Here is a 27692-nt window from a genome sequence, read left to right as displayed (position 1 = left end):
GCATCGAGCACACGGACACAATAACGTTTGCCGCTCTACGTAATCCGCTTGATTACACGCAAATTGAAGAAATGCATGCCTCCAAGAAACACTTCTGAAACGGAATTACTCTCAGAATCAATCCTTTGATACATCCATTCCCTTGAATCAAAGTAGAAAGACATAGTTTTGTTTAGAAAATTTGGTTGAAGAACAAAAGTTATTAATGTCTCACGGGAAGTGTATATATTTCAGAAAATAGCCACGCTACAGCCACGCAATCTTCGTGGCTAGTTAAAAATATCACTGACACACGAACCTTTCTCTGCTTTGAACTGTAAAAGCTAATACTAGCCACGGTTTAGCCATGATGAAAGCGTGGCTTCGTACATTTATTCGCTTTTTGATGTCGGCAGAAAAAAAACAAAGCATAGCCACGAAAAATATAGTGGTAAATTCGTGGCTATGGCTCGGCCACGAAAATTTCGTTGCTATACCGTGGCTTTTCTAGCCACGAAAATAGTATCGTGACCAGTTCGTGGCCAGATTTCGCGTTTTCTGTGGCTCTGTTTCTTTCTTGGCTGTAACGTGGCATGTTCGTGGCTTTTTTTATACAACTACGGTTTTGTAGTGGCACTGCCGTGGCTATGCGGTAGATTTTTACTAGTGATATTGATATAATTCCCTTATATGAGTAACTACATTGTGAGTTGTAGTAATGCGTGTGTTTTTAAAGTCTCAAGAGCATCTATATATTTAAACTAGATTATATATATATATATATATATATATATATATTTGTATGTTTGTATGATGCTTAGGATGAAAATATGGAGGTAATTAGTAGATTTTTCCGTCTACTCTTAAAGAACCCTAGCTTGACACTCAGTGATTAACTATCTGAATTTTATTCTCAGTTACATGTGCTATATTTTTAGTGACAGCATATATAATAATAACATTGTCAAGTTTACAGCACTGCGGTTAATTTATAACAAAACAAAACAAAATATGTGTATTCTATGGGTTCACAAATGAAAACAATATAACAAATACATTTTTCAAAAAAAAAAAAAAAACAATATAACAAATACGTCTGCATGTGTGTGTATATATATAAATGAGCTAGTTTCCCGATTTTCTGGTAGGGGGCAGATGGAATCTTTTCCATTATAAGAAGTCATGGGTGGGTGACGTCATAAATATTCTTCTATACTATTATATTTAAATTAAAGGAGATTTTTGATGAAAAAGGTGTGGATAACAAAGGGACTTGTGTCGCATCATATCAATATTGCTTTTCTATCGACCTTGCCACTATTCGTTACTTATTAAGGGTGGAGGATTGTTTATTGTCTTAATCATAGTTATAATATTCATTAATAGTTTAATGCCGTATCTATATTGCTTTTGAATTTCACCGTGGGTAGGTGGATTTAATCAAACAGCGCTATAATTTGCAAAGTGCTACCTTTTGGTAGTTCAAGAAAAAATATTTCTTATGATGTCATACCGAGTAAAATTATATATACATCAAGTATTTATTCATAACATTATAGATTGATCTCAATCTTACAACAGTATTTCTTCTATCTACATAAGTACATATAGGCTATATAGCCTATAGCACATGTATTTATTCATATACGCAAAATAATATTTAGAGATTAATTTTACAAATGTGTTTTATGATTTAAGTAACTAACTTTCATGTATATTCGAACATATTCTATTCCTCGTGGCGACAAATTCAAAAAAAAACCTAAGGGCATGATTAACCCCGTCTCTTAGTCGGAGTTCTTAACTCATTATCTGACATTTTTTTGTTTTGTTTTTTTGTTACCTTTTTCGGTTAAAAAATAGTTTTTATATCTCTTATTTAAGAGATGTTTCTTAGCTTTTTTAGTTAAGAAACGTCTCTTAACCGAAGCTAAAAACCCACCTAAGAGACCGGGGTTAATAATTGTCTAATAAATGCTCTTTAAACCAAAAAATATAGATATACATACATAGTGCTATGAGAAAAGGATATTGATAGGTGGGAACACATTACACGTTGAGACGAATAATCTTATCTAAATAAAACCGGGAGAATTTAACATTAGCCAATTAAGTCAAGCCACGTAAGCAAACGAGTGATCAAAGCTACCCAAACACGTGATTCTTGACCGACGGCTTATCAGCCATCTTTCATCCGACGTGGAGTCAACAAGATAAATATTGTTCGAGTTTTAAAACTGAAGAAGAAAGTAAAGTATCCGGTTCGGTAAACCGGAGACCATAAACCGGGACTTGTATAAAAACTGAAAACAAAAGAATCAGTCGTAATCTAAGGAACACTCACCACCATCTTCTACATGAAGCCCATCGATTACTGATGATGGATCGGCTTGTAAGTACTTAAGTTCGCTCCTGTCATGTTGTACCCTTCCTGTGATCTCCAAACACAACCCGTTCCTGTTTTTCTTGTTGTCTCGCTTGGAGGCGCTACCAATGTTTGTCTTCTTCTCGGTTGGTCCCTGATCTAAGAAGATTGGAATGAGTTTTGCCGTTGGATTCGGTTTTATTCTGTTCACGGGTCTAGTCTCGGGTGGTCCCAAGATCCTGTTCCCAGATTCTAGTTCTGATATATCATCTTCGTTCAACAGTACCTGTGAGTCAAATCATGAATCAAGACTACTTCAAATGAATCATTCGTCAATGCAGAATAACCAGGACAAGCAGAATAAATGAATGGTAACATTGCAGAAAAAGTTGAGTCAGTGAAAATGAAGTTCAATGAAACATTTCGATGCTAGGTCCTTACTATGATTTTATTTTATGTCTAAAATGTTACATCCTAGTTTCAAACGAGTAGTAAGCATGGCATGGGACTTATAAGAAATACCTTACGGCCGACTAAATCGAATGTCATAACCACTTTGCTCTTTTTGGCTCGTTCAGCTTCTTCAATCTCTTCTCGCTTCTTCCTCAACAGCTCTTTCTCCTGAGAGTAAAACAACCCACATATATTAAGTCAATGGGAGAAACAAACACACAGTGTAGTTTACCAATGGAGACACTGTAAATACCTACCTCTTGAGAAACCCATTTACTACCCTCAATTTCATAGTAATCACTCTGGTCATCGATAACCGTTGTACGTGCGGCAGAATTTCTATCATACTCCACAAGCCTTTTCGCATAGGCTTCAGCTGCCACATCAGCATCAGATACTGGAGTAAACCCTTCCTCCAGCCCAGCGTATGTACTTCCTTCTTTAAGCACAAGCGCTCCGCAGAAACTGCAAGGCCCTTCTCCTTCTTGTTCGCACACTATTTTCCCACAGGACAAGCAGTTGCTCACTAATCTGTGCCTGCGAGCTTGGCAAGCACACGGTTTGCCTTGCTGAAACACTATCGATCCTTTAGCTGCATCTGCTAGTGAAATCACTTTCCCCCCTTTCTTCTTCTTAGGGTTAACTTTAGGGGCCGGAGCTGTTGGTTTCGCAGTTCCAGGTTGCTGATTAGAAGAGGTTCCCTCTTTCGGTGTTTTCGACGGCTTCTTGGTTCCAGTAGAAGCGCCATAATCAACTTTTGGTTTAACATACATCTGCAGTTCAGGACCTGAAGCGTTTGCCACATTAGTGGATGGTTCTTTGTATCCTCTTCGCTGTAGATATTCTGCAATGATGCTTTTGCCTTCTTTTCCAATAATATTCTGAACAAAAACATCAATCAGTCCTACTTACTTACTTACTCTGGACTAGATAACTTATGTTCTCAATCAGACTTTGGCGATGCACAACTCTCCTTAAGCAGCCTCCCTCAAGTACTGCATTCCCATCTAAATTACTCAATGTTTGCGTTAATAAAAGCTAGCTGCTACATTTTTTTCAATAAAAATGTCTGTATCCTAAAGTTATTTCAACAACACTAGCAAAGAATGGTGCTCAAGACATGTAAAGCTAGTACCATATCTGGTTTCAAGCGTTTTCTCTTCCATACTAAATGAAAAAATGAAAAAATTCGATTTAAGCGCTTCTTCACCTAATCTGGTTTCAAGCGTTTCTCTTCCATACTAAATGAAAAAAATCGATTTAACAGACGAAATTGAACGACCTATATCTACAAAATCACTAATTAATTTCTAGAAACCCACTAATCAATTTGGAATCAAATCGGCGAATCCGAAGAACCCACAAAAGCATTAAGGGAGAGAAAGATTACGTCGAGATACTCCTTGGCATCGACAGGCTGAGCGAGATCGCAATAGGAGACTAGACCGGAGATTACATCGCGATCGAAATTCAAACCGGACTCCGGTTTCTGGCAGAGATCAAGCAGCGATTCCTCTAGCCACCGCCCCACCGCCGTCCCCATCTTCTTCTTCTTCTCCAATTGATGATCAAAAATACTCTTTTATGATTTTATTTATTAACTCTAGGCCCATTGTTTCAAGTTTAGCCCTTCTTAAGCTCGGCCCAAAATTCAGGTGGGACGACCAAAAGCAATTTTAAGTAAGGTTTTTTGAATCATATTTTTTAATCTTTGTACTTATACATATTCCAATAGTTTTAATAAATTTCTTTTTTTTAATCATTTTAATCCTTAAAAAATTAATACAAAATATATAACTAACATTAAAAAAAATATTACAAAAAGGTAATATTACATCAAATAAGTATAATATAAAATAAAATAAATGAAAAAACATAAACATATAAAATACTACACATATTACAATAATACTAATATTTAAGTAAATTTGATCATGAACCTCCAAAAAAGAACTTTTTTAAATAAGACAAAAGCATGTCGTAAATATGTTAAACGTACCATTAGAGTTTTATTACCAAGGTGCGATTGAGTGGCTACAGATTTCTTTTAGTGCATTTTAAAGAGTATTCTTTTTTTCGGAGGTTCTCCATCTATAAGATTTGTTTGTTCCTTGATGTCATAGAAAAAATCATGTCGTTATTGAAAAGAAAAATTGCAATACCATGACAATATGCATAATAGCAGATCTCATGAACAAAACATCTGAACAAAAATGTTATAATATATTACAAATGTAAACAATATATTTAAAATGTTTATTATAAAATCAAAGAAAATTTAAAAATAAATTAAATATTAGCATCGATAACCATAAAATTTATCAAATGATAAATGAGTTACATTATGATAAAATCTGGTTTGAAAATCAAACAACGATATACAACACCATATAGAAATGAAAAGCACATACATTCTTATATTTGATTATCGAAAAATGAAAAGACACTAGCACGGGAGTGCGGATTAAACTTGGAAATGTATTAATTGATCATATATGAAATCATTATAGAAAATAGTTCTAATAAATAATTATGTAATCTATTTAAATTTAATGATGTAGTTTTTATTTTTTTCATTTATATACAATGTTTGACTATGATATAATACTTTATTTATTAATTTTTTTTAATAATATTTAGTTGTATATTTTATAGTCATTGTATAAGATATATGCTTTTAATTAATTTTGGTAATAATAGGAGCTACCATGTTAAATATAAAAGTCTTAAAGTTTTCTTTTGAGAACATTAAAGTTTTAAAGTTCAACATAAAGTTTTTCTTTTGAAGAATTTGACTTGTAATTATAGCTACTGTGAGAATACATGCAAGGATATATCACAAAGAGCTCAGATTTGTTAATGATTTTGCAGCTAATACAGAGACAACATAAGAATGTCTCTTTTCCAGCATTAACTCACCTAGCTTCTTGTAATAATCAGTCATTGTTCGCTGTATCTTTCTCTTGATGGTATCATAACAAACAACAGAGAATGGCAGTTTAAAGGGATGAATTAGTTATAAGAATGCTTGCTAAAGTGACAATGTTCAGAAGCACACAACAAAATCACTTGATGAAAAGAACTCAGACACAAACTGCTCCGTACATATATTTATCATCCAGACAACTCTTGTAACCTGCTTTGCCACTATTAGCATAACTGATTGATTAAAAGTTACAAAAAAAGTTAAGCTTTCAGGTCAGATCAAGCTGCTTTGTCTAACTTAGTTAGAAAAAAAAAGAACAGAACCTGCGACCTCCGTTTCGAAGCTTTGCAGATTTCACTAGATTATTAGGACTCTAGATTGTTCCCTATTTGCAGTCCCTTTAAAACTTATCTTGATCATCCGGAGTGAAAACCCCATATTGATCACTAAGGGGAAAAAACCATTAGCATAGAAAATCAGTATTTTGGATTACCAAAAACTGAGATAATGCAAATAAAAGTCGAAATTAAAAGGGGACATTGAAAATTAGCAATGATAAAGAACTGCTAATACAAGGTTAATCTATTGTCTGCAAAAGACATAGTATTCAAAAACAATATATTCTGCAAGCATAAGTATGTTTAATAGAGTAACCACAAATTATGAAAGAAGATATTACATAGACCTCAGATATAGTTGCAAATTTTGAAGAGGAAACAATAATCATTTCAACTTCTGGCTCAGAAAAATCTCTCCTTGATCGAGTTTAAATCTTTGACAACTTGAGTTATTGCCAACCGGTTTGCAGGAGATTCTTCGCAGCACCTAAGTCCCACCTCCAAAACCGATGCCAAGCACTCAGCATGAGGGAAACCGACTCTAAGACCGCTGTGAAGAATCAATTTGTCTGCAATGTCCAGTACTTGCTCAGGCAATGCAGACTTGGTGTAACTGTGTAGGGTAACATTTCCTCCAAACAACTCATTGGTTGGTCTTTTCCCAGTGAACATTTCTAAAAGGAGAACTCCAAAGCTATACACATCACCATGTACTGATGGCTGTCCGCCTAATCCATATTCTGGACCATAGTTCACATAAACAACAAGAACAAGATTGTAATGAACAAAGAACATACTGATCTCATTCATAGAAACATGTGTGACAGTTTTACCTGGTGCGGCATACCCGATGGTTCCTCTCACACCAGCCGAGCTGAGATAGTTGAGAAATGACTCCTGGTCGAACTTGAGGAGAAGACGGGCGAGACCAAAGTCGCTAAGATGGGCGGTTAGATCATCGTTTAGAAGGATGTTGCTTGGTTTGAGATCGCAATGAGCTATAGGTTCATGACAATGAACATGCAGATATTCCAAAACAGAAGCCACATCTACGGCAATGTCAAGTCTTTCAAGAAGTGTCAAGGTTCTTGAGGGCCTGTGAATCTCTTCCACTTCCTCCGGGTGCAGCCACATATCGAGGCTTCCATTAGGCATGAATTCATAAATGAGAGCTCTGAATTCGTTACCTTGGTAATCAATACTCGAACAAGCCGTCAATAGTTTCACAAGATTACGGTGTCTTATGTCCTTCAAAGATTCACATTCTGCCAGAAAGCTCTTCATTGCTCCACGTCTCTTCAGATTTAGAACTTTCACCGCAACTACATCGTTCTCTGCTGGGAGCAGTGCTTTAAACACAGTACCAAAACTGCCTGATCCAATACAATTGCTCGAAGAGAAGCCATTTGTCGCATTTCGAAGATCTCCATAACTTATCTTCTCATGGAAGACCTCCAAAGTAGAAAAAGTTGTATTATTGGTCTGCTGCTGCTTCTTCTTCTTTCTTTTCATGAACCAACATAATGAAAGTAAAACTATGAACACTAAGAAAATAAAACTTATGCCTAGGCAAACCCCGATCACAATTTTTTTCGAAAGAGAGGAATGCTTCTTCATCATTGATGGTGCATGCACAATGCACGGATCTAGTTTCAGTTCCTTGATGTCCCCACATAGATTTTTGTTTCCATATACCAAAACTATAGTAGAGTTTTGAAAGTTTCCTTCTGTTGGCACCCTTCCTTCGAAATTGTTAATGGATAGATTGAGATACTCCAGCTTGGAAAACTTTGAAAAATACTCAGGTATACTCCCAGTGAGATTATTTTTTGACAAATCAACTCTTCTAACACCCACTAATCCTCTGATATCTGGAATGGGTCCAACAAAATAATTTTCTTGCAGATAAAGTTCTTCCATCGAGAGGCATTTTCCCAAGGTTTGTGGGAGTTGTCCTGATAAGCTAGTATTTGCAAGTGATAGTATAACAAGACTTTGTAATCTTCCAACATTGTTTGGTAAAGAACCGGTCAAAGGAGTATCTTCTATGAATATGTGAACAATGGATGAGATTTGCATGATTTCCCGAGGTATAGTTCCATTCAACCTATTACATCCAATATATAAATATAGCAGGCGCCTACAATTTCCAAGACTCGGAGGAATTGGTCCTTCAAAACTATTGTTGTTCAGATAAAGTGTTTCTAACTTAGTCATGTTTCCTATAGAAGATGGTATGACTCCTGACAGCCTATTTGAATCTAGACTTAAATAACCCAATTCCAAAATCATCCCAAGGGAGTTTGGGAGTGTTCCTCTCAACATATTACCATACAACTCAAGTTTACTTAGGTTTATGAGATTCCCAATGTCATGAGGAATGCTACCAGAAATGTGATTCATTTGAAGCTTCAACTCATTGAGGCTTGTGGACAAATTTGCAACGGAGGTAGGCAATTCACCCCCAAGCCTATTGAAACCCACACTTAAGATAAGTAACTGGGTGCAATTGGACAAGGAATCAATAAAGTCAAGGTCTCCAAAGGAGTGATTTCCCAGAGAGTTTCCATGAAGTAATAAGACTTCCAAATTTTGTAATTTTCCGAAGCTCAAAGGAATACCTCCTGTTAGATTGTTGAACTCCATTGCCAATATTTCAAGAGTAGAGATATTGGAAAGCGTTGTTGGAATGGCTCCTGTGAAATGGTTATTTCCCATATATAGCTCTTGAAGATTTGGTAGCAAAATGCCAATATCAGGGTTGGGTCTACCCGAAAAACCGGTACTGAAGATGTTTAACATCTCAAGTGAGGACAAATTGTAAATGGAGGGAGGAAAAATTCCTGAGAAGTTGTTCATTGATAACGAAAGAAAAACCATTTGATTCAGTCTAGCTACCTCACTCGGGATTCCTCCTTCTAATTTGTTACCGGTAAAGCTAAGTTGCATGAGTGATGTCAAGTTTCCTAGAGATGCAGGGAGCTTTCCCTTCAAGTAGTTTCGACCAAGATATAAATAAAGAAGGTTTGTTAATGACCCTAGTTCTGAAGGAACACCTCCTTCAAGCTGATTTGAATCTAAGTCAAGGTCAAACAATCTAGAGCAATTGAACAGATTGACTGGAATCTCTCCTTTAAGAATATTAAAGCTCATATTCAAGTACTCAAGTCTAAACAAGTATCCCACTTCTTGAGGGATGGTTCCACCAAAAGAGTTACTAGAAAGATCAAGTGACATGAGAAAGGAGAGGTTACCAATAGATGGTGATATCACTCCGCCTAATAGCAATCCTCCAAGGTCAAGACCAGTAACTCTTTTGTGTTTGTGGCCACATGTAACTTTGTTCCAGTTGCAAAGAGGGACTGAATGATTCCATGAGGACAAGAGAACTCTTTTGTCTTGAGAAACTTGAGACTTGAACTCCAACAGTGCTTGCATATCAGTTTCATCGGTAAACCCACATGCTTCACGTAATATGAAAGCATTGAAAGAAAGTAAAATAAATATTCTCATCATTCTCCAATTGTTTTTTTCTTCTTTTTTTGTTGAAGTATGTTGGTGTTTCTAGTATTTTGCAGGAAAGTGAATATAAAGGACGAAGCAAATGCAAGATGCATGTACCTTGTGTGTTACACTGTAGCTTAAAGAAAAATAGAGAGACCAAATTGGCTCACAACCGCACATAGTGGTAGCTCCAAAAAATGGCGTGGATTCTTACCGTGTGGACCCTTGATATCTAACTCAATAAGTCTACCGTCTAAAAGGACAAAACAATAATTTGTTTTGTGACTTTTATATAAGACATCATGTGGATGTGGTGGCTGACTTATTTGTCCCGTGATATGTCTGTAATATGGACAATTGCTTCAAACACACAAATATTACCATCACAAAGCAGTCATCATTTTCCTGAAGACGTAGCATTAATTTTGATATTCAGCCACCATAAATGTGACAAGCTTTTTACTGGATGCAAACTTTGTAGAGGAAACCGATAAGAAAAACACTTTAGCCTCTGCTTGTATATGGCTCGCATCAAAAGACAATACTATAACAACAGTTCCATTGTACAGTCAGGTGAGAACCATTAGCTTGAGGAAAGATGACAGAAAAGTAGTCCTAAGTCGTGACATCACTTTGTAGTCCAGTAGTTTACTCATCAGGTAGAGCAACCATAGAAATAGATACAAGAAAGGTTGAAGCTTCAATAGAGTCCTGATAACTGAAAAAAAAAAAAAAGAGAAAATTAGCTAAGATAACCCAAAAAAAAATATGATTGGCTAAAACAACCTATAAAAACATAAAAACAGAACATGTTCACACTATCAACTAGTTCGACCGTTGTTGAAACAATGAGCACTCTTTTGCTGCATAACTTCCATTTTGCACCTCACAATTCTCTAAATTACAAAATCTCCCCTCTTCCCAGAAGATTATCTTTCACCAATGCTCGCCTTTGCATCAAGAACAATCAAATCTCCTGCAACAGTTTGAGAATGGATTCGTCTGAGAACATTTCAGGTACGTAGGAAAAGTCGATTCCATTTTTGTCACAAGATTCTGACTTTTGTTATTTTCTCTTTCATTCGCAGCTTTTGCACAGCAACAGAGAATCGAGATTCCGAATAGCCACAACGAGAAGCTCGTGGGTCTGCTTCACGAAACCGGGTCAAAAGAAATTGTTATCTTGTGCCATGGATTTCGATCGAGCAAGGTTAGCTTTGTGATTTAAACAGAATGTTGAAGGCAAAGACTCCTCAAAGCTGTTTGCTTTATTCCAGTTAGATAACAAAGTTTGTTGCTTTCTTGAAAAATGTTAATTCCATAGACCATTTGGCTAGTTAGAACTTTGTACTGGTTACATATGTTGGTAGGAGTTATGTTTGAACTAACTTGTCTTTGGCCTATGAACATGTATATGCAGGATAACCAAATCATGAAGAATGTGGCTGCTGCTTTAGAGAAAGAAGGGATCAGTGCTTTCCGTTTTGATTTCTCTGGAAATGGGTTTGTTTAGATTGCTTTGCTTTATCATTGATAATAAAGTTTATTGATTTCATTTTTTTTTTGGGCTGTGACTGCGGCTGTACGTTCTTGCAGAGAGAGTGAAGGGAGTTTCTATTATGTTAACTATAACTATGAAGCTGATGATCTACGTTCTGTTATCCAACACTTCTCTTACTTGAACCGTGTGGTTCCTATCATTCTTGGGCACAGTAAAGGTAACTAAGACAGGTTTCGTCTTCTGCCTCGAGACTTTCAACTTACTCTTTTGATGGTTAAAACTTTTTAAAATGAATAGGAGGTGATGTGGTCCTCCTCTATGCCTCCAAGTATCATGATATCAGTAATGTAATCAATCTCTCGGGACGTTATGATCTGAAGAAAGGCATAAGAGAGCGCCTTGGGGAAGACTTTTTGGAAAAAATTAAGGAACAAGGATTCATTGATGTTAACAGTGGTATTGTTATTATAGCTCTGTTGATTTTTCTGCTTTGTCTCTGATAAAAAGACTCTAGTGTTTCTATCAATATGCTTTGTGTTTTACAGGAAGATCCGTGTACCGTGTTACCGAGGAGAGCTTAATGGAGAGGTTAAACACTGATATGCATGAAGCTTGCCTCAAGATTGACAAAGATTGCAGGTGAGTTTCGTCCAGTTGTCTCTAACTCATATTTGGATGAAGTTGGTATATAGACATTAAACTCATGATTGATTGTAATGGCAGGGTCTTGACGGTTCATGGATCGGATGACGAGGTAATAACTGTTGAAGATGCTAAGGAGTTTGCGAAGATTATACCGAACCATAAGCTGGAGATTGTGGAAGGAGCTGATCATCGTTATACCGGTCATCAAAGTCAGTTGGTTTCTATTGTTATGGAGTTCATAAAGACAGTCATTGTGAAGAACTAGTCTTTCTTTTTTTTTTCTTTTTTTGCCTTTGAGAAATGTTCATGATACACATTTAATACTTTACGTTTTCTGCAATTAAAAGGGAAACATTGATTGAGTTAGTAACAATGAAGCTCGTACATTGTCTGGAAATAGCAAGCATAAGTATATGTTTAAAAGAGATAAAAAAATCACAAATTGTGAAATGTTCTATGACCTCAACGTTTGGCTGAGCCTTCTGGATTTGAAAAGAACCTCTCTCTGACTGGGACTAACTCCTTTGTGGTTTGACTCATTCCCAACCGGGTCTTAGGAGATTCTACTCAGCACCTAAAGTGCCACCTCGAAAACTTTGGTCAAGCACTCAGCAAACCACGCTGAGACAGCTGTGATGATAGTGTCTTGTTAGGGAATTTAATTTAGAACAATTATCTTAAAGAGATAATTAGCCAAATATACATAGTGAAGACCCAAATTGGGGAATTACACATCGACTACCGTTAATGGCCGAATGGTCTGTGTCATGCCCATCGTGGCTTGAGCTGATGATTATACCCCGCGTTATGAGGAAGAAACCAGATAGGTACTCTGTCGATGCAAGGAGTAGAAAAACCTTTCTTACGCTCTTTTTCTTTCTACAATTCTTTCTTTCATTTGACACTCTCTTTCCTCTGCAAATTCTAATCTCCGTTGACATTCTCTTTCTTCTTACTTCCATTCATTTTCCTTTTGTCTGATACATTTTTTTCTTCATCTCTTTCGTTCATTTTTTTTTTATTTTCGTTTCTTTCCTCTTATCTCTATTCTTTTTCTTCTTTCGATTCTCTTCGTTTCTTTTTTCTTTGTTTCTTTTGCTACTTCTTTTTCTCCCTCTCTTTGAACATCTTCATTGGTTCTTCATTTTTTTGATAATACATGATAGGGTTCGAATGCGGCTTCAGATATCGGGTAAAGTGCCCATCCCTAATACATAAAATTTTGGATGCCAATTTTCTGAATCTACGGAAAAGTTCAAAAATGATTTGACACCAAATCTAGATAAAACCAATAAATTTCTTGATAGTGATTCCATTGATTTTGAAGGTTAGTAATTCTTATGTTTGTATTTCTAGTGTGACACATTTATTACCATATATTTATAGAAATGTGATAAAGGTCAAAATGTTAACACTATATACTATAGATATGTTAAGATAGTCATTTAATTGGCAAGTTAAGTGTTACATGTGGCGCGTTAAACAAATCAACAACATAATAATAATATTTATAATTTAATATTAGTTATTAATCTAATATATTATTTATCCCGTAATAAATAAGTTAGTTACTAAAACTAAATTAACTAGTAAAATAACAAAGTTAGCATGCAATAATCGTTATTGTAGGTTGATAATAGTTGATGTATCATTTAAAAAATATAGTAGCTGTTAACATAGATATTAGTTGTTACTTATCATGTAGCACATATAATAAACATACATATTAACATAGATCTAATATTTTGTTTCGCACAGTAACATATATATTAGCTGTTAATTTTCATGTTGCTTTTCACTGGAACATATATCATATTTGTATGTGGTAACTGGTTATTGCCTATCTATCATTTAACACATTAAGCTTTGCTATTATGCATCAAACAGTTTTAATAGCGAAGAATTAAATATAATATTTTTAAATTAGTTGATAATTTAAATATTATTTAGCAAAAAAAAACAAAAGTTGCTATTAAATTCGAGTCATTTAGTTGGCTTACTTGTCTAATATCACGTATTTTCAGGAGAAACAGAAGGGTCTCATCGATTGGTTTAATTCGTTGGATAAAGTCATGTTTCAATGGCTTTTCTCTTCAATTGACTGATATTTTATAGACATTATGCAAATGTTAGGTTATAGGGGTAAAAATGGAATCTAAATAATTTTCTACTTATGAAGGATAATTCTCTAATTATGGTCACATCCAATGCTATGGGAACCAATTATCTATATCTTAAATAGTATTTTAGCTGTTCCAAAAATCTATATTTTAGTATTTTCATACTTATTAAGAAAACATATAAAATTTTAGTTACCAATGCATTATTCTCGTAAGTAAATATTCTCCATAATTTTTAACCAATAAAATTTTAACAAAAATAAATATATTTTTAAGTTTACAATTTACCATTAATTAATATACTGAAAATATGAAAATGTATATTTTTGAAACAATATTTTTTCTAAAACACATCTTTTAGAACCGAAAGAGTATAAAATAGATTTATCACAAAAAAAACAAGAGTATCAAAATATCATTTATTAAAGAGAAAATAATTAACTTACGATTTACCAATAATATATTTAGCATAAATAAGCAATTTAAAATATTTGAAATGTCTTAAAATATTTTGAAAAATAAAAAAAATATTAAGTCTGTAACTCTGTATACTGAATCATAAATCCTAAACTCTAACCTAATCTCTAAATTACTATTCCCAAACTTAAATTATAATTCTTAATCCTTTAGTTTTAAGAATACATCTGTTTTTCTACTTTTTGAATTTATTTTGTAAATTTTCTCCCCTTATGTGTTATTTATGAAGGGAATTTGCATCAGATAACTATAGAAATATATTATATTAGGTATATGAAAAACCACCGTTACACATTCCCTAATTCCACTGATGCCTCTAAATCTATGCAAAGGCTACGTCTGACAAGATATATGACTGTATCACATACACACGCCAAAATAATTACAGGTTTGCATGTAAGAATATAAATTTTTAATACATTGGAAGACTGCAAGAAACCAAAGTTTCTAATAAAACCTTCTCTCTTACGGGAACAGAAAAAGACTAAGACTCAATAGAATTCTCAGATCAGAAATTTCAAATCAGATTTTTTTCCAGAATATGGTGGTTTCCAAGATCGTCGACTTACCTGACTCATCTGAAACCGGCGATGATTTGGTGATTCCTGACATGATGTTTATGCAGGGAAAAGAACCCGTCGGGGTTAGGTTCTTCCTTACCCTAAATCACTTCTCACCAGATTTCTCTCAAACGGTTCTTCTCTCTAATTAGCATGGCACTTAGCCTGAGTTCAAGTTCTGTCTCATCTCACCCAATAGACGGTCCTCCTTACCACTGCTCATGGCGAACAGTTTTGGTTATGGCGTGGACAGACGCAAACCCAGGACGTTGCTTCTACAAGTGTTATCTCCATGGATTTTTCACTTGGGACGATACGGAGGAGCCTCACGGATGGCAAAAATTGAGTCTTCTTGAGGCTAGAAACCAGATTCATCGACTGAGGGAGGACAAGAAATCCATTTACAATAAAATCACAGAACTCCAGAAGCAATTGACCGTACAAGCAACCGCCGAACCAGCTCACCGCCCTGCTGAAGAAGAAATCGATCTAAGCACCATGCAAAACTCTGTTTACAGTAACCGTGAGAAAATGTTGCGCCAGTTTTTCTTAATTTCATGGGGAGGTTGCATAGCAACTACTGCCATCATCCTCTATTCGTTGAAGCCATATATCTAATGTTCCAGTTGTTTAATGTTTGAAATCGTCGTTCCCTGTTCACTATTTATGTTTGTGATGTTATGTATCGCTTTTGTAAAAGTGCTAATCTAATGTTGTTAACTGTCTTAATTAATGCAATTAAGTCAACTTCGTGTGTACGCGTCATACAGTGGCCTAATGCGAAAGATATAAAACATGACTAATGTATTTGATCATATATTTTTCATTACGTCACGTTCCAAGATTTTTTTTTAAATATAAGCCATTTACATATAGAATACATATGGTACCAAATATAAGTAAATTTTTTTAAAAATTACGCTCCATACGACGTCTTCCCCGACACCTCTCTGACATTATCTCTATACAAATCTGCATACAGTGGTACACGCAGATGCGTAGAACGTCAAAGAGGGCTATTTTGGCAAAGCAAACCCAACATTATTCAAAATCTGCAAATAAATTCAAAATCTGCATCTTTACCTAGTTATCGGTCACATTTTATATATTCAGCTATATTTAAATACATTTTATTATTATCGTATGATACTTTTTTAATTTGTATTAATTAATTTCTGTTGACCCACCCTAGTCTATACTCCTGTCAAGTGTTTTTTATATAAGAGCATCTCCGTTCCCACCATTGGAGTCCTTAAGTATATTTTACTTTTTTTTTTAAAGAGTTAAGGATTCTGAGCCCACCATTGGAGTCCTTAAGTATATTTTACTTTTTTTTTTTGAAGAATTAAGGATTCTAATGAAATTTGTATGTCTAATGGTGTTATCTAATCCTTAAGAATAAAAAATTAATAAATTTTAAACATGGGAAAATAAGATAATTTTTTTATATTTATTTATTCCATGATTAAACATATAAAATTACAATAATTATTAATTTTCATCCCCAAATTTGAAAATGCTTTAAACACGAAATTGCCGTGCTTTCACCAACTCTGAGATATTCATCAACCGCGACAGCTGCACAACCATAAGTAAGGAGACGAATGGCGGCTGTACATTTTCGAAAACCCCGAAACCCAAGTCAAAATCACATCGAAATCTACATGCAAGCTCCCCAAGAAGAAACCCTAATCGAATAACCCACGAATCAAGAGAGGAAGCCACTGATTTAGCAGATCTACGCCGAGGATCGGAATCGCCTTAAGAGGAATCACAGCTTTTTTATTTTTTTCGTGACCGAATGATTTTTTGACGACAAAATAACTTGAGATTATACCGGCTTCGTTTGCCACGTCGATAAGGATTGGGTATCGAAAACCTCTTCCATAAGGATTAATCCTTCTCAACCCGAGCCCATTTATTATTATTAAAATCGAAAACCCATAAGGACTTGGGCTTAAGGATTCGATAAATACAGCGTTGTGGTTGCTCTAAGTACCAAAAGCATATTATTATTGGTAGTCTATCAAAAAAGTTTTCACCAGACATTTATATTAATATAGATTTAGTTATTTATTTGTAAATTTTCTAAAGTCAGGATATTAGTGTTCAATGTATTTTGATTTTGAAAGCAAAGAAAAAACATGTAGCTTTAAAAAATATTTTATAATTGGAAAAAGTTTGTGCTTAAGAAAAAAAAAACAATTTTGGCTGCATAAATATTCTACAACACTTGGAAGAGTGAGTTTGGTGTCAACGTTGAGATTCACTCACAGTTTACCAACCATAACCTGGAAGAAAGGCAAACAATCAGAGAATGGATTCGTCTCAGGGAACTTCAGGTATGTAACAATGGGTGCCGTCTCAGATCGATTTGCCTTAAGATTCTGACTAATAAGTTCCTGTTTCTTTTTTCAGCTTGTGCAGAAGAACAACAGAGGATCGAGATTCTGAACAGCCACAACGAAAAACTGGTGGGCCTGCTTCACGAAACAGGATCAACTGAAGTTGTGGTCTTATGCCATGGATTTCGATCAAACAAGGTTTTGTATAAATTAGATGATTTAAGCTGTCTTCTCACTTACCCTCTATCCAAATTTGAATCTCAAATGTAAATCTGCAAGCTTTCTCTGTTTTCTAAGCTGAGAGATCTTAGATCAAAATTATGTATGTTGAAGCCAAAAACTCTTCAAAGCCTTTTTTTTTGACTTTATTACAATTGGATAGTAAGAAGACTTCAAGGGGGGTTTCATTGTTTTAGCTGACTCTCATCGTTTCATATTTAATTAAGTGAACTGAAAACCTTACCACAGTTTCCTCTTCCTGTTTTTATTTATAACTGGTTCTTGAAGAAGTCATTGACCATTATAACTTAGACACTTCATGATTGCATATGTCTGTATGAATAAACTTGTCCTTGGCCTTCTGAAACTATGCAGAATGACACAGTCATGAAGAGTGTGGCTGCTGCTATTGAGAAAGAAGGGATCAGCGCTTTCCGTTTTGATTTCTCTGGAAATGGGTTAATATGTTTCTCTTTCTTCCCCCCCCCCTCATCCTTGATTGGTGAATTTGGATTTTGATTTGATTTTCTTGGAGATGCCTTCCATCGTTGCAGAGAGAGTGAAGGCAGTTTCTATTTTGGTAACTACAACCATGAAGCTGATGATCTACGTTCTGTCATCCAACATTTCTCTAACTTTAACCGTGTGGTTCCTCTTATTCTAGGCCACAGTAAAGGTAAGTAGAACTGTTCCATCTTCTTGCTCGAGCAACAATGATACTCATCTTCTTATTTTGCTCAACTTTTAAATGAATAGGAGGTGATGTGGTCCTCCTTTATGCCTCCAAGTATCACGATATCAGTAATGTAATCAATCTCTCCGGACGTTATGATCTCAAAAAAGGTATAGGAGAGCGACTTGGGGTACACTTTTTGGAAAGACTCAAGCAACAAGGGTTCTTCGATGTTAAAGATGGTATTGTTACATTTGTCTCTGATATAAAAAAACTCTAATGTCTCTATTAATGTGCTGGTGTTTTAAAGGAACATCCGTGTACCGTGTTACTGAGGAGAGCATACTGGAGAGGTTGAACACTGATATGCATGAAGCTTGCCTCAAGATTGACAAAGATTGCAGAGTCTTGACGGTTCATGGATCAGAGGATGAGATAATACCTGTGGAAGATGCCAGGGAGTTTGCTAAGATCATACCGAACCACAAGCTGGAGATTGTGGAAGGAGCAGATCATTGTTATACCAAACATCAAAGTCAGTTGGTAACAACAGTAATGGAGTTCATAAAGACAGTCACTGTGAAGAACAACTAGTCTTCTTTTTCTTTGTTTCCTTGAGAAATGTTCATGATACATGTTACATACTTTTTCTACGCTCAATCCTACTTCTGGTTTGTAGTTTTCGATTTACTAATAAATGTCCAACACTTGCTGTGGCAATGCGAAAATGGTGCGTCTGTGGAGCTTAAAGTTTCATCCAATAAGAAAGATTTTAAAACATAGTTTTGCATCACTATTTGAATAATATGTGAGATTATGTTTGAAATATAAAACTCTTTTTAAAATCGTAAAATAACACACTTAAAAGGGATAGGATAACTGAATATTAAATTTACTTTTATTAATGTTTTTAACCGTGTTTTTCCCTTTTCTCTTGTTCTTAATATTAACTTAAATTATAAAAATCTCTTTTCCAATTAGGGCTACGGTTTTTTTCTTGACATCAAAAAGCTGTTTTATCACTCAAAGTCTCAAATTCGATGTGGTCCAGAAATACAGAACAACCAACGATAACTAAATTCCTATGAAAACTAAATTAGGTTAGGGCTAGCCCCTTTTTTTATCAATTATGACTATATATATATATATTAACGTTCAGTTATGCAACTTCAGACAAACATTGTTTCCCAAAATAACGTATACCAGATGATAACCCGCACGCGCATGCACGGAGTGAGTTATTGTAATAATGTTTGATTTATGAAATGATTTTAACATTTTGCAGCACTAAGATCTTTATCGATTATAAAATGACGAATATAAATGTTGGTCTCTTAAATATATCATCGTTGTTGAAGAGTTAACGTATTACATTTCATTTTAATTATTTTTAAGACTTCATATGCACAAAAGGAAATTATGTTTTGCGTCTAACACAAATCACCAAAACCAAATAGGCAACATGGATTGTATAATGACGAAAGGGGATTAGATTTTCTGCTCTCGATTTGTTTACTATTAACTCTCCATAAGTGATTTCATTTTCTACCTCTATAGAATTGTGCTTTTGTTTCGTCTTTGTTTCATTGATATAAGCTAACTTTCTTTTTTAACTTATTTTATGAATTCAGTAAATTACATAAGTGTCAATTAAAAAAAATGGACATCTCTAAGAATTAGTTTCACTCCATATACGTATCTAAAAATCAAAATTTTGAAAAAACAAATCACCGGTAAACTATATTAACAGATTAGTAATCAAATCTAATATATCAAGCTGTTATAAAATATAAGTGCAGACTCGAAATAAAATGTTTTTCTAGTATATATTCACAACCTCGGTCTAAAAATTATCTAATTAGAACAACAAACAAATTATTTTTTTCACCAGTTCGGGTAATATCTGAATCCGAAAGGGTAATATCCGAACCCGAATGGATATCTGAAGATAACCAAACATAAGTATACTTAAATCTATATTTCTAGTTTATTTCTCTCATTTTATTCAAAATATTTATATTAATAATTCTTATTGCTAATAATTAGATAATATACATATAATTATGGACAAAATCATGTGCTACTCACTTAAAATACATATCAAATTCTTGTTTCTTGCATTAACAAAAGTTGCACCTAAAATTTCAAAACAACAACTAAATTAGTGTCTTTCTATTTTTAAAATTTTATCTCCAAACCTATTAATAGTTTAATCTTTTAAAAATTAAAAAAAAAATAGTTAAGTTAAAATATATTTTAAATATAAAAAACTGAAACAATGAATAATTTATTTATTTTTTCTTCAAAATTTAAATATCGAACCCGACCCAAAATATCTGAACCCAAACATAAAATACCAGAACCCAACTCGAAGTGTAGAAATACCTGAACAGATTTTATACCTTTGTACTGAAATATCCTATACAAACCCGAACGTGTATCCGAATGCCTACCCCTATGATACATGATCATTTGTATCTTGCTTGAACAAAAAAAAGTTAAACCATTGATCACAAAATTTTTAATGTGGGACTTTTACCATTTATAGTAATTTATAGTCGCTTTTAAAAATTCAAAATATAACATATAAGAAAAAATCTAATTGTTTTTATTATATGCTTAATATGATTGTTTAATTTATTTTAATAGTATAAAATTAAACAAAAAAGAGAGAGGTTAGAATTTTTTTATATCAAATATGTATTATTCATAATCATTAATTGTCATATATATGTTAATCATATTAGGTAATTCCGTAGGTTTTATGTAAAGAAAGAAAAAATATTATTTTGTACACTATTAATTAATTTGATAGTTAGTTTAATAGTCCATATAAACATATACTATTTTTTTGTCAAAAAAAAATAAAAAAATAGTATATGTTTATATGGACCAACTTATTTTTCTAACAAATTTAAGAATCATTCTCGTGATGACACGTGACTACGAAAACATGTTGTAATGTTCCAGGATTAATATATAGGGGATATCAAACTATACATAATTTTATGAATACAAAACAATAAACCGAATTAAATGTACCTAATAAAGTTAATCGAATTTTAGTTTATTTAGAACATGAAACATTTATGTTCAGTTGAGATGAAAACAACCAATCTCGTATATCTAAAAAAATAATTGATTAAATTATTTATAAGCAAAATCAGGTAGGCTTGGACGTTTGGATCTTTAGGTTGAATTCAGATCGGTTCCTTTCGGATCCTAGACATTTGGATTCAACTAGATATATAAAAACTTTTGGTTCAGATTCGGGCTATAATTAAAATACATGTAATTTCCGGGTTCAGATAATTCAGAAAGACCAAAATAACCGAATTCCATTAAAATTTTGCTGAAATCCATCATATTTATCTTAAATTTTGTAAAATAACCAAAATAAACTATTAATAATTTAAATTAAACATTTTTAAACTCTAAATTTGACATTTAATATTACTTGAAAATGTTACGAAAGTAATAATGGAGATTGCTAATAAAAACATTTCAACTAAAATATATAAAATAGAATGAATAAAATCATAGTTTTGGATATTAATGTTTTTAGGTTGGATCCATTCGGATCGGTTTTTTCAAGTCTGGTTCTTTTCGGTTGTAGTTCTTTCGGGTATAAGAATTTTGGAGCCAAATAGATACTTATAAATGTTTGTTTCGATTTATGGTCGGATATTTCTGGGTCAGTGCCAATTCTATTTTTTCGGATCCGCGTAAAATTCTCAGGCCTAAAATTAGGTGTTTGTTTTTTTAAAAAAAATATTATTTTTGTTTTTTCATACTTATAAATAAATAAATAATATTAAAATTAATAAACTAAAATATTAATTAATTATTATAAATGATATATTTTATAAATATTTAACTCTTAAATATTATTTGACCATGACTTGAAACCGGTAAGCTTGCAGCCTAAAAAAGGTACGTTCAACTCTCAAGTATTAAGCCCATTGGGCTTTACACATCGTATGAGAGCCCTGAGTGTGATGCGGTGCCAGTAGAAAGTGGAAGTCAACAATGAACTACTACGAAAAAGGAAACTGAGCATCTTCTTCGCTGCTCGATGGTGATGGAACCAACACTCTAAAACTCTTCGTCTCTTTAGAAGAGGCTAAACATGAATGTTACATATTTGACAATTAAGAGGCATTATCCTCTTTTTATCTTCATGATATATGTATGGAGCTGAACGCACTGTTTAGATATTATAGACTAAATTCATACAAGTCAAAGTCATGTAATCATGCAGAAACAAAATAAAAATGGTTAAATCTTAACTTATCTTTTGTTTGTTTTTACTGTTTCCATTATATACTTTTGGTTTGCGTTCTTCTTCTATGGTGCCCAATTCACACGGGTCAAGGTCTTCGTTGTTGTACACCACGGTTGCTTTCATTATTAATTACTTGAGCAGTTGAAGGAAAGCACTAGATTCGTTGTGTGTGTGTGTGTGAGAGAGAGAGAGAGAGGTGTGCATGAACCTGACAAGAGCTTCTGATTCGTGAGAGAAAGAAAGAATGGATTGTGATCTGAAACGCTTCTTTTTTGCATTTTTCCTGTTTCAAATCTATGGATACATAGTTGCTTCTGCTTTCCACCATGAATTCCCTGTTGCATTACCTAATTGCATAGACCAGTGCAATCGTGCTGGTGTTCGTGTTCCTTACCCTTTTGGGATAGGCAAAGGTTGTTACAAGAGCAAATGGTTCGAGGTTGTCTGCAACCACTCATTACACCTCTCTTTTCCTTTCCTGCCAAGCATCGGACTGGACGTTATTTCGTTTTCCCTTACAGATGACTTTATCTATGAGGACCGTTCACACAAGAGCAACGGGTTTCAAATTCAGAGTCCAAGGAAGACTTCAGGCTGTTCATATGGAAAAAAAGATGTCCAATCTTTGAATCTAACGGGGAGTCCATTCTTCATATCAGACAATAACAAGTTCACGGCTGTTGGATGTAACATCAAAGCGATGATGGTAGGAACAGGGCCTCAAATTGTTGGATGTGAAGCGAGATGTGGGAAAGAGACTCGGTATTACAAAGATGCTGACAAGAGCTGCGTCGGATATAAGTGCTGCCAGACCAAAATTCCTCCGGGTCTTCAAGTGTATGATTCAACTGTGGAGAAACTGGAACCTGGTAAAAACGTATGTCAGGAGGCCTACTTATCACGAGAGGACTTCTCTACGTACACGCTCACCTCACCTGATCTAACAGAAAATGTTATAGTGACCATGGATCTGGAATGGCGTCTTGAAGTTCCCCCCAACATCGTTCCAAAGAGTTCACATTGCGAGATAAGTACAAGCGTTATTCGCACGGATGATCAGTATAAGTATCAATGCAGGTGCAGATCTGGTTATGAAGGAAATCCTTATTTACCTGGTGGATGTCAAGGTGTGTATAAGCTTCCTATTAAATTCAAGTTTATTTTGCACTTCAACTTAAAACCAATATTAGACATTTATACCCGGTGTCGAGGGTTAAGTACAACAGTTATATCCAGTCAGAATGTTTATATTAATTAGGAGTTTATGGTGTTTAGGATATGAGGTCTGATATTATATTAAATTTGGAATTATTATGAGATTCCAACTTGAAATCAATTGTTCATGCATGAACGTGAAGCAGAATATTAATAAATGAATGAAGTCTCACATCGATAGTTGGAAAATAATTAAGTAATATATATAAGATATTTGTGCCACTCCACTTGCGACAAAGTATTTTTAAATTGGAAACTATGACCCGAATTTTACATTTCATTGTCACTTTGGATACAGAATTCTATCAAATACTTATGATAATTTAGTTATGTATTGTTTTGTCCGTAGACATTGATGAGTGCAGAACTATATATGGGGTGTGTGGAAGGAACAAGTGTGTGAATGTGGCTGGATCATTCAGATGTGAAAAAACGTGGCCTGCCATTCTAGGCAAGTTATTATAACACTAGTGTTTTCTGCATAGTCCCATCGTTTTCTAGATTGAAAAACTCTGAATAGATAAACTTACAATGCTCAAAGAGTTCTTCTGCAGGTGGAACTCTAAGCTCTGGATTGTTTCTTATAGCTGTTGGAACGTGGTGGCTATGCAAGGTTAATAAAAAGCAGAAAGCAGCCAAGCAGAAGAGGAAGTTCTTCAAACGAAATGGAGGTTTGTTATTAGAGCAACAAATGTTCTCCCTCCACGGAAATGTCAACAAAACCAAACTGTTCACCTCCAATGACCTGGAGAAGGCCACAGACTGATTCAACGCGAGCAGAATACTAGGGCAAGGCGGCCAAGGTACAGTTTACAAGAGAATGTTGGAAGATGGGATGATTGAAAGAAGAGAACCTTGAAGAGTTCATCAATGAGATCATCCTTCTATCGCAGATTAACCACAGAAATGTTGTTGGGATCTTAGGATGTTGTCTTGAGACGGAGGTGCCTATTTTGGTGTATGAGTTCATCCCCAACAGAAGCCTTTTCGATCATATACAAAACCCATCAGAAGATTTTCCAGTGACTTGGAAAGTACGCCTCTGCATCGCCTGCGAAGTAGCTGATGCACTATCCTACCTGCATTCAGCCGCCTCTGTTCCAATTTATCACAGAGATGTCAAGTCAACAAATATCTTGTTGGATGAGAAGCACCGCGCAAAAGTATCAGATTTTGGGATTTCAAGATCCGTTGCTATAGATGATACTCACCTGACCACAATAGTGCAAGGAACAGTTGGATATGTAGACCCAGAGTACCTCCAGTCAAGCCACTTCACAGGGAAGAGTGACGTCTACAGCTTTGGAGTTGTGCTCATTGAGCTCTTAACTGGAGGAAAACCCGTCTCCATTCTGAGGCCACAAGAAATAAGGATGTTGGGAGTTTACTTCCTCGAAGCCATGAGGAATCACAGACTTTATGAGATTCTAGATGCTCGCATCAAGGAGGAATGTGACCAAGAGGAAGTCCTTGCAGTAGCCAAACTTGCAAGAAGGTGTTTGAGCTTGAACTCAGAACATCGCCCTACCATGAGAGACGTCTTTATCGAACTGGATAGGATGCAATCCAAGAAACAAGGCGCTCAAAACCAAGCAGAAAATTGCGAAGAGCACACACACATCCAGATCGCAATACCCGAGTCTATGTCTCTCAGTTACTATTCTCCGTATACAGTAGTGGAAAACAGCTCATTCTCACCGGACTCAAAACCAATCATGATTCACAAGACACTGTGACTGGAAATGCAAAACCACTTATAATACTTCAATAAACTAATGATATTCACAAGGTCTTATTACTTTTGTGAACCATTTGTATAACTCTTTCATTTTCTCTTTCACGTGTTTGGTATATACACATGATAGACCTCTGTGTAAGAGAAGAAGACGCATAACAAATTATAGATTACTAACACTCAGTACACTGTAAGAAAACATGAACACTTACTTGAGATATTTCGGATGTATACAAGTCCAAGTTCAATTCCAAAACTAAGTAATGCACTTATGGCACGACTATCCACTGGTAACCTTTCTTGCAGTGTCATCTCATAGCATGGCATACTAAACTCACTTCACATAAAACTGTTTGTATTCATTTCCTGTGAATTTAATAGTCGAGCAAACAGTCAACAGTTTTACCAGATTAACATGCCTTATGTCTTTTAAGGATTCACAGAGAGGAATTAAAGTTTCTTTTGTCGTCAATGTTGACGTTTACTTACAGTTTGGTCCTAGACCGGTAAATGTCTCTGAGACGACATGGGTTATGGCGGTATTCCAACGCTCAATATTTCTGGAAGATCAAAGAAATAAACTCGGATAACATAAGAGCAATGAAAGCAAGTAAAGGAAACTGTCTCATCTTTCTCATTTGTCAGGAAAATATAATTTTCAATGTTCAAAAATAAAATTAGTAAGCATTAATTTTAAAGTTCATTCTATAAGTTTTTATAGTTTACAAGATTTTAAAATTTGATATCATTTTTATGAATTTCTCTGTCTGGATTCTAAGCCCTCTCCAACATATTTTAGATTCTGTTTTTAATAATTTGATCATCAAAATCCATTACCCTTCATTTCAAATTGACTCAATATATAAATGATTTTGGGTGACACCAAATTTTAACATTTATGAGGCATGATTTACAAATAAAAATCTAACAAGACGATCTTTTAAAGCATAGTTTCGAATCCTTAATTGAATAATATATGGGATTATGATTGAATTTAAACTCATTTAAAATTATGACACCCCCTTAAATCGATAACTGAATATTAAATTTACTTTTATTAGTGTTTATTTAGAAAAAGATTCCGTAACATTACCTCAACTAGATTTAGTTAGGCTTTTTAATACCCAAACTTTTTTGCTACACAATTTATCACACTAACTAATTATTTTGTTCATTTTAATACACAAAATTTTAAAATGATGCTCATTATAATACTCAGACTGTGTTTATTTTAATTAAAAATATTAAATTTTTCAAATTTCTAAAATTCACAAAAGAATCTTTAAAATTATAATTTTACCTTGAGTCTTAGAAATAAAAGTAACTAAATTCTGTAATAAAAGTTTTAAGTTTTATATATCAAATTTATTTTGTTTTTGGAATAGAAAACAAATTTATTTTTTTCCTTCAAAATTATTTTTTTCTAAATTTCAAATTTTCAGTAATTTAGTTACTTTATTTTCTTTAACTTTAAATAAAAGTAGAAATTTTTTTAAAAAAATTCTTAGATTTTGGAGTTTTTTTTTAAATTTAGTTTGAAATTTATTAATATTTTTAATTAAAATAAAAAAAGTTTAGGTATTAAAATGGGCATAGTTTTAGAAGTTTGTATAATAAAATGAGTGAAATAATCATCTAAAGTATTAAATTGGGTAGCCAAATTTTTGAGTATTAAAAAGCTTAAAGAAAATAAGGGGTGATTGATAGCGTCTATAGAAGCTGTGAACAGCCTTTTTAATTTCTAGAGCCATCTTTTAAAGCTATCATGCTTTTATTTCAAAAGTTGTAGACTGTTGTAAAAACGAAGGTTTTAGGTCTGAATATTTCTATGTTTCATTTATGAATAAGTGTTCCCTTATATAGGGGATTACAAGATAAGTGAAAATGAAAGTATTCAAAACCTAAACCTACTAGGATTAGGAAAACTACTAATATATAATAATGGAAAGATAACAATTACAAAGAAAGGAAAAGGAAAGATGATTTCCTTTTCTCCAAGCCGCCTCTCTCTCTCTCTCCATGTCATGGCCGACTCTCTCTCTCTCTCTCCAAGTCGTGGCCAACTCCCTCTAGTTATATGGGCCGGTTATGGACCGGGCCGGTTATGGACATCCACTAATTGATTTATAACACTCCCCCTTGGATGCCATAACCATTCAGGATCGTAGTACGCTTCATGTTGCCTCATTAAAACCTTATCAGGAAAACCCAGTGGGACAAAACCATGATGAAGGAAAAAGAGTACAACACGTACTACTCCCCCTGATGTGGACCTCAGTGGAGGTTTCTTCAGTCTACGCATCTGATGCGTGATCTTTCCTGAACGTGCAGGTAGGGAGTAAACAAATCGGC

The 27692-nt window shown here is 34.2% G+C and overlaps 4 protein-coding genes and 1 pseudogene across 5 annotated transcripts; 3 read left to right on the top strand and 2 right to left on the bottom strand.

Moving 5' to 3' along the window:
• Nucleotides 1-1995: 1995 nt before the first annotated feature.
• On the bottom strand, nt 1996-4391 carry LOC106327952 (activating signal cointegrator 1). The gene is made up of 4 exons (XM_013766280.1): nt 4188-4391; nt 3055-3678; nt 2867-2965; nt 1996-2630 (listed from the first exon to the last, which is right to left on the bottom strand). The coding sequence occupies exons 1-4, from the start codon at nt 4338-4340 to the stop codon at nt 2298-2300; spliced, it is 1209 nt and encodes a 402-aa protein (XP_013621734.1). The 5' UTR covers nt 4341-4391; the 3' UTR covers nt 1996-2297.
• Nucleotides 4392-6243: 1852 nt separating this feature from the next.
• Nucleotides 6244-9670, bottom strand: LOC106335593 (probable LRR receptor-like serine/threonine-protein kinase At3g47570). The gene is made up of 2 exons (XM_013774159.1): nt 6895-9670; nt 6244-6801 (listed from the first exon to the last, which is right to left on the bottom strand). The coding sequence occupies exons 1-2, from the start codon at nt 9575-9577 to the stop codon at nt 6464-6466; spliced, it is 3021 nt and encodes a 1006-aa protein (XP_013629613.1). The 5' UTR covers nt 9578-9670; the 3' UTR covers nt 6244-6463.
• A 662-nt stretch (nt 9671-10332) lies between these two features.
• On the top strand, nt 10333-12084 carry LOC106331535. The gene is made up of 7 exons (XM_013769913.1): nt 10333-10582; nt 10654-10775; nt 10986-11068; nt 11162-11283; nt 11364-11522; nt 11612-11705; nt 11790-12084. Exons 1-7 carry the CDS (start codon nt 10375-10377, stop codon nt 11974-11976), a joined length of 975 nt encoding a protein of 324 aa, XP_013625367.1. The 5' UTR covers nt 10333-10374; the 3' UTR covers nt 11977-12084.
• Nucleotides 12085-17066: 4982 nt separating this feature from the next.
• On the top strand, nt 17067-18855 carry LOC106331723. Of its 2 annotated transcripts, none has more exons than XM_013770129.1 (6): nt 17067-17210; nt 17287-17411; nt 17808-17890; nt 17987-18108; nt 18189-18275; nt 18416-18855. In XM_013770129.1, exons 1-6 carry the CDS (start codon nt 17186-17188, stop codon nt 18697-18699), a joined length of 726 nt encoding a protein of 241 aa, XP_013625583.1. In that variant the 5' UTR covers nt 17067-17185; the 3' UTR covers nt 18700-18855. The 2 variants fall into 2 exon arrangements, with proteins under 2 accessions (XP_013625583.1, XP_013625581.1); XM_013770127.1 differs by having other exon boundaries at nt 18189-18347.
• Nucleotides 18856-22369: 3514 nt separating this feature from the next.
• On the top strand, nt 22370-25513 carry LOC106332407 (annotated as a pseudogene).
• The last annotated feature ends 2179 nt before the right edge of the window (nt 25514-27692 follow it).

Source organism: Brassica oleracea, chromosome C3 (genome assembly GCF_000695525.1).
Source record: "Brassica oleracea var. oleracea cultivar TO1000 chromosome C3, BOL, whole genome shotgun sequence".
In the NCBI taxonomy this organism is placed as follows: domain Eukaryota; kingdom Viridiplantae; phylum Streptophyta; class Magnoliopsida; order Brassicales; family Brassicaceae; genus Brassica; species Brassica oleracea.
The sequence above is the reverse complement of the archived record's forward strand: the minus strand, read 5'-3'. Positions and strand labels throughout refer to the sequence as shown.

Coding starts and splice junctions, on each gene's coding strand:
- LOC106335593 (XM_013774159.1), bottom strand. CDS start 9,577: ATGATGAGAATATTTATTTTACTTTCTTTCAATGCTTTCATATTACGT. Junction 6,802..6,894: donor CATCGGGTATGCCGCACCAG/GTAAAACTGTCA, acceptor ACTATGGTCCAG/AATATGGATTAGGCGGACAG.
- LOC106331535 (XM_013769913.1), top strand. CDS start 10,375: ATGTTCACACTATCAACTAGTTCGACCGTTGTTGAAACAATGAGCACT. Junction 10,583..10,653: donor TTCGTCTGAGAACATTTCAG/GTACGTAGGAAA, acceptor TTTCATTCGCAG/CTTTTGCACAGCAACAGAGA. Junction 11,069..11,161: donor TTTGATTTCTCTGGAAATGG/GTTTGTTTAGAT, acceptor ACGTTCTTGCAG/AGAGAGTGAAGGGAGTTTCT.
- LOC106331723 (XM_013770127.1), top strand. CDS start 17,186: ATGGATTCGTCTCAGGGAACTTCAG. Junction 17,412..17,807: donor ATGGATTTCGATCAAACAAG/GTTTTGTATAAA, acceptor GAAACTATGCAG/AATGACACAGTCATGAAGAG. Junction 17,891..17,986: donor TTTGATTTCTCTGGAAATGG/GTTAATATGTTT, acceptor CCATCGTTGCAG/AGAGAGTGAAGGCAGTTTCT.
- LOC106327952 (XM_013766280.1), bottom strand. CDS start 4,340: ATGGGGACGGCGGTGGGGCGGTGGCTAGAGGAATCGCTGCTTGATCTC. Junction 2,966..3,054: donor GTAAATGGGTTTCTCAAGAG/GTAGGTATTTAC, acceptor TTTTACTCTCAG/GAGAAAGAGCTGTTGAGGAA. Junction 2,631..2,866: donor TCGATTTAGTCGGCCGTAAG/GTATTTCTTATA, acceptor TTTGACTCACAG/GTACTGTTGAACGAAGATGA.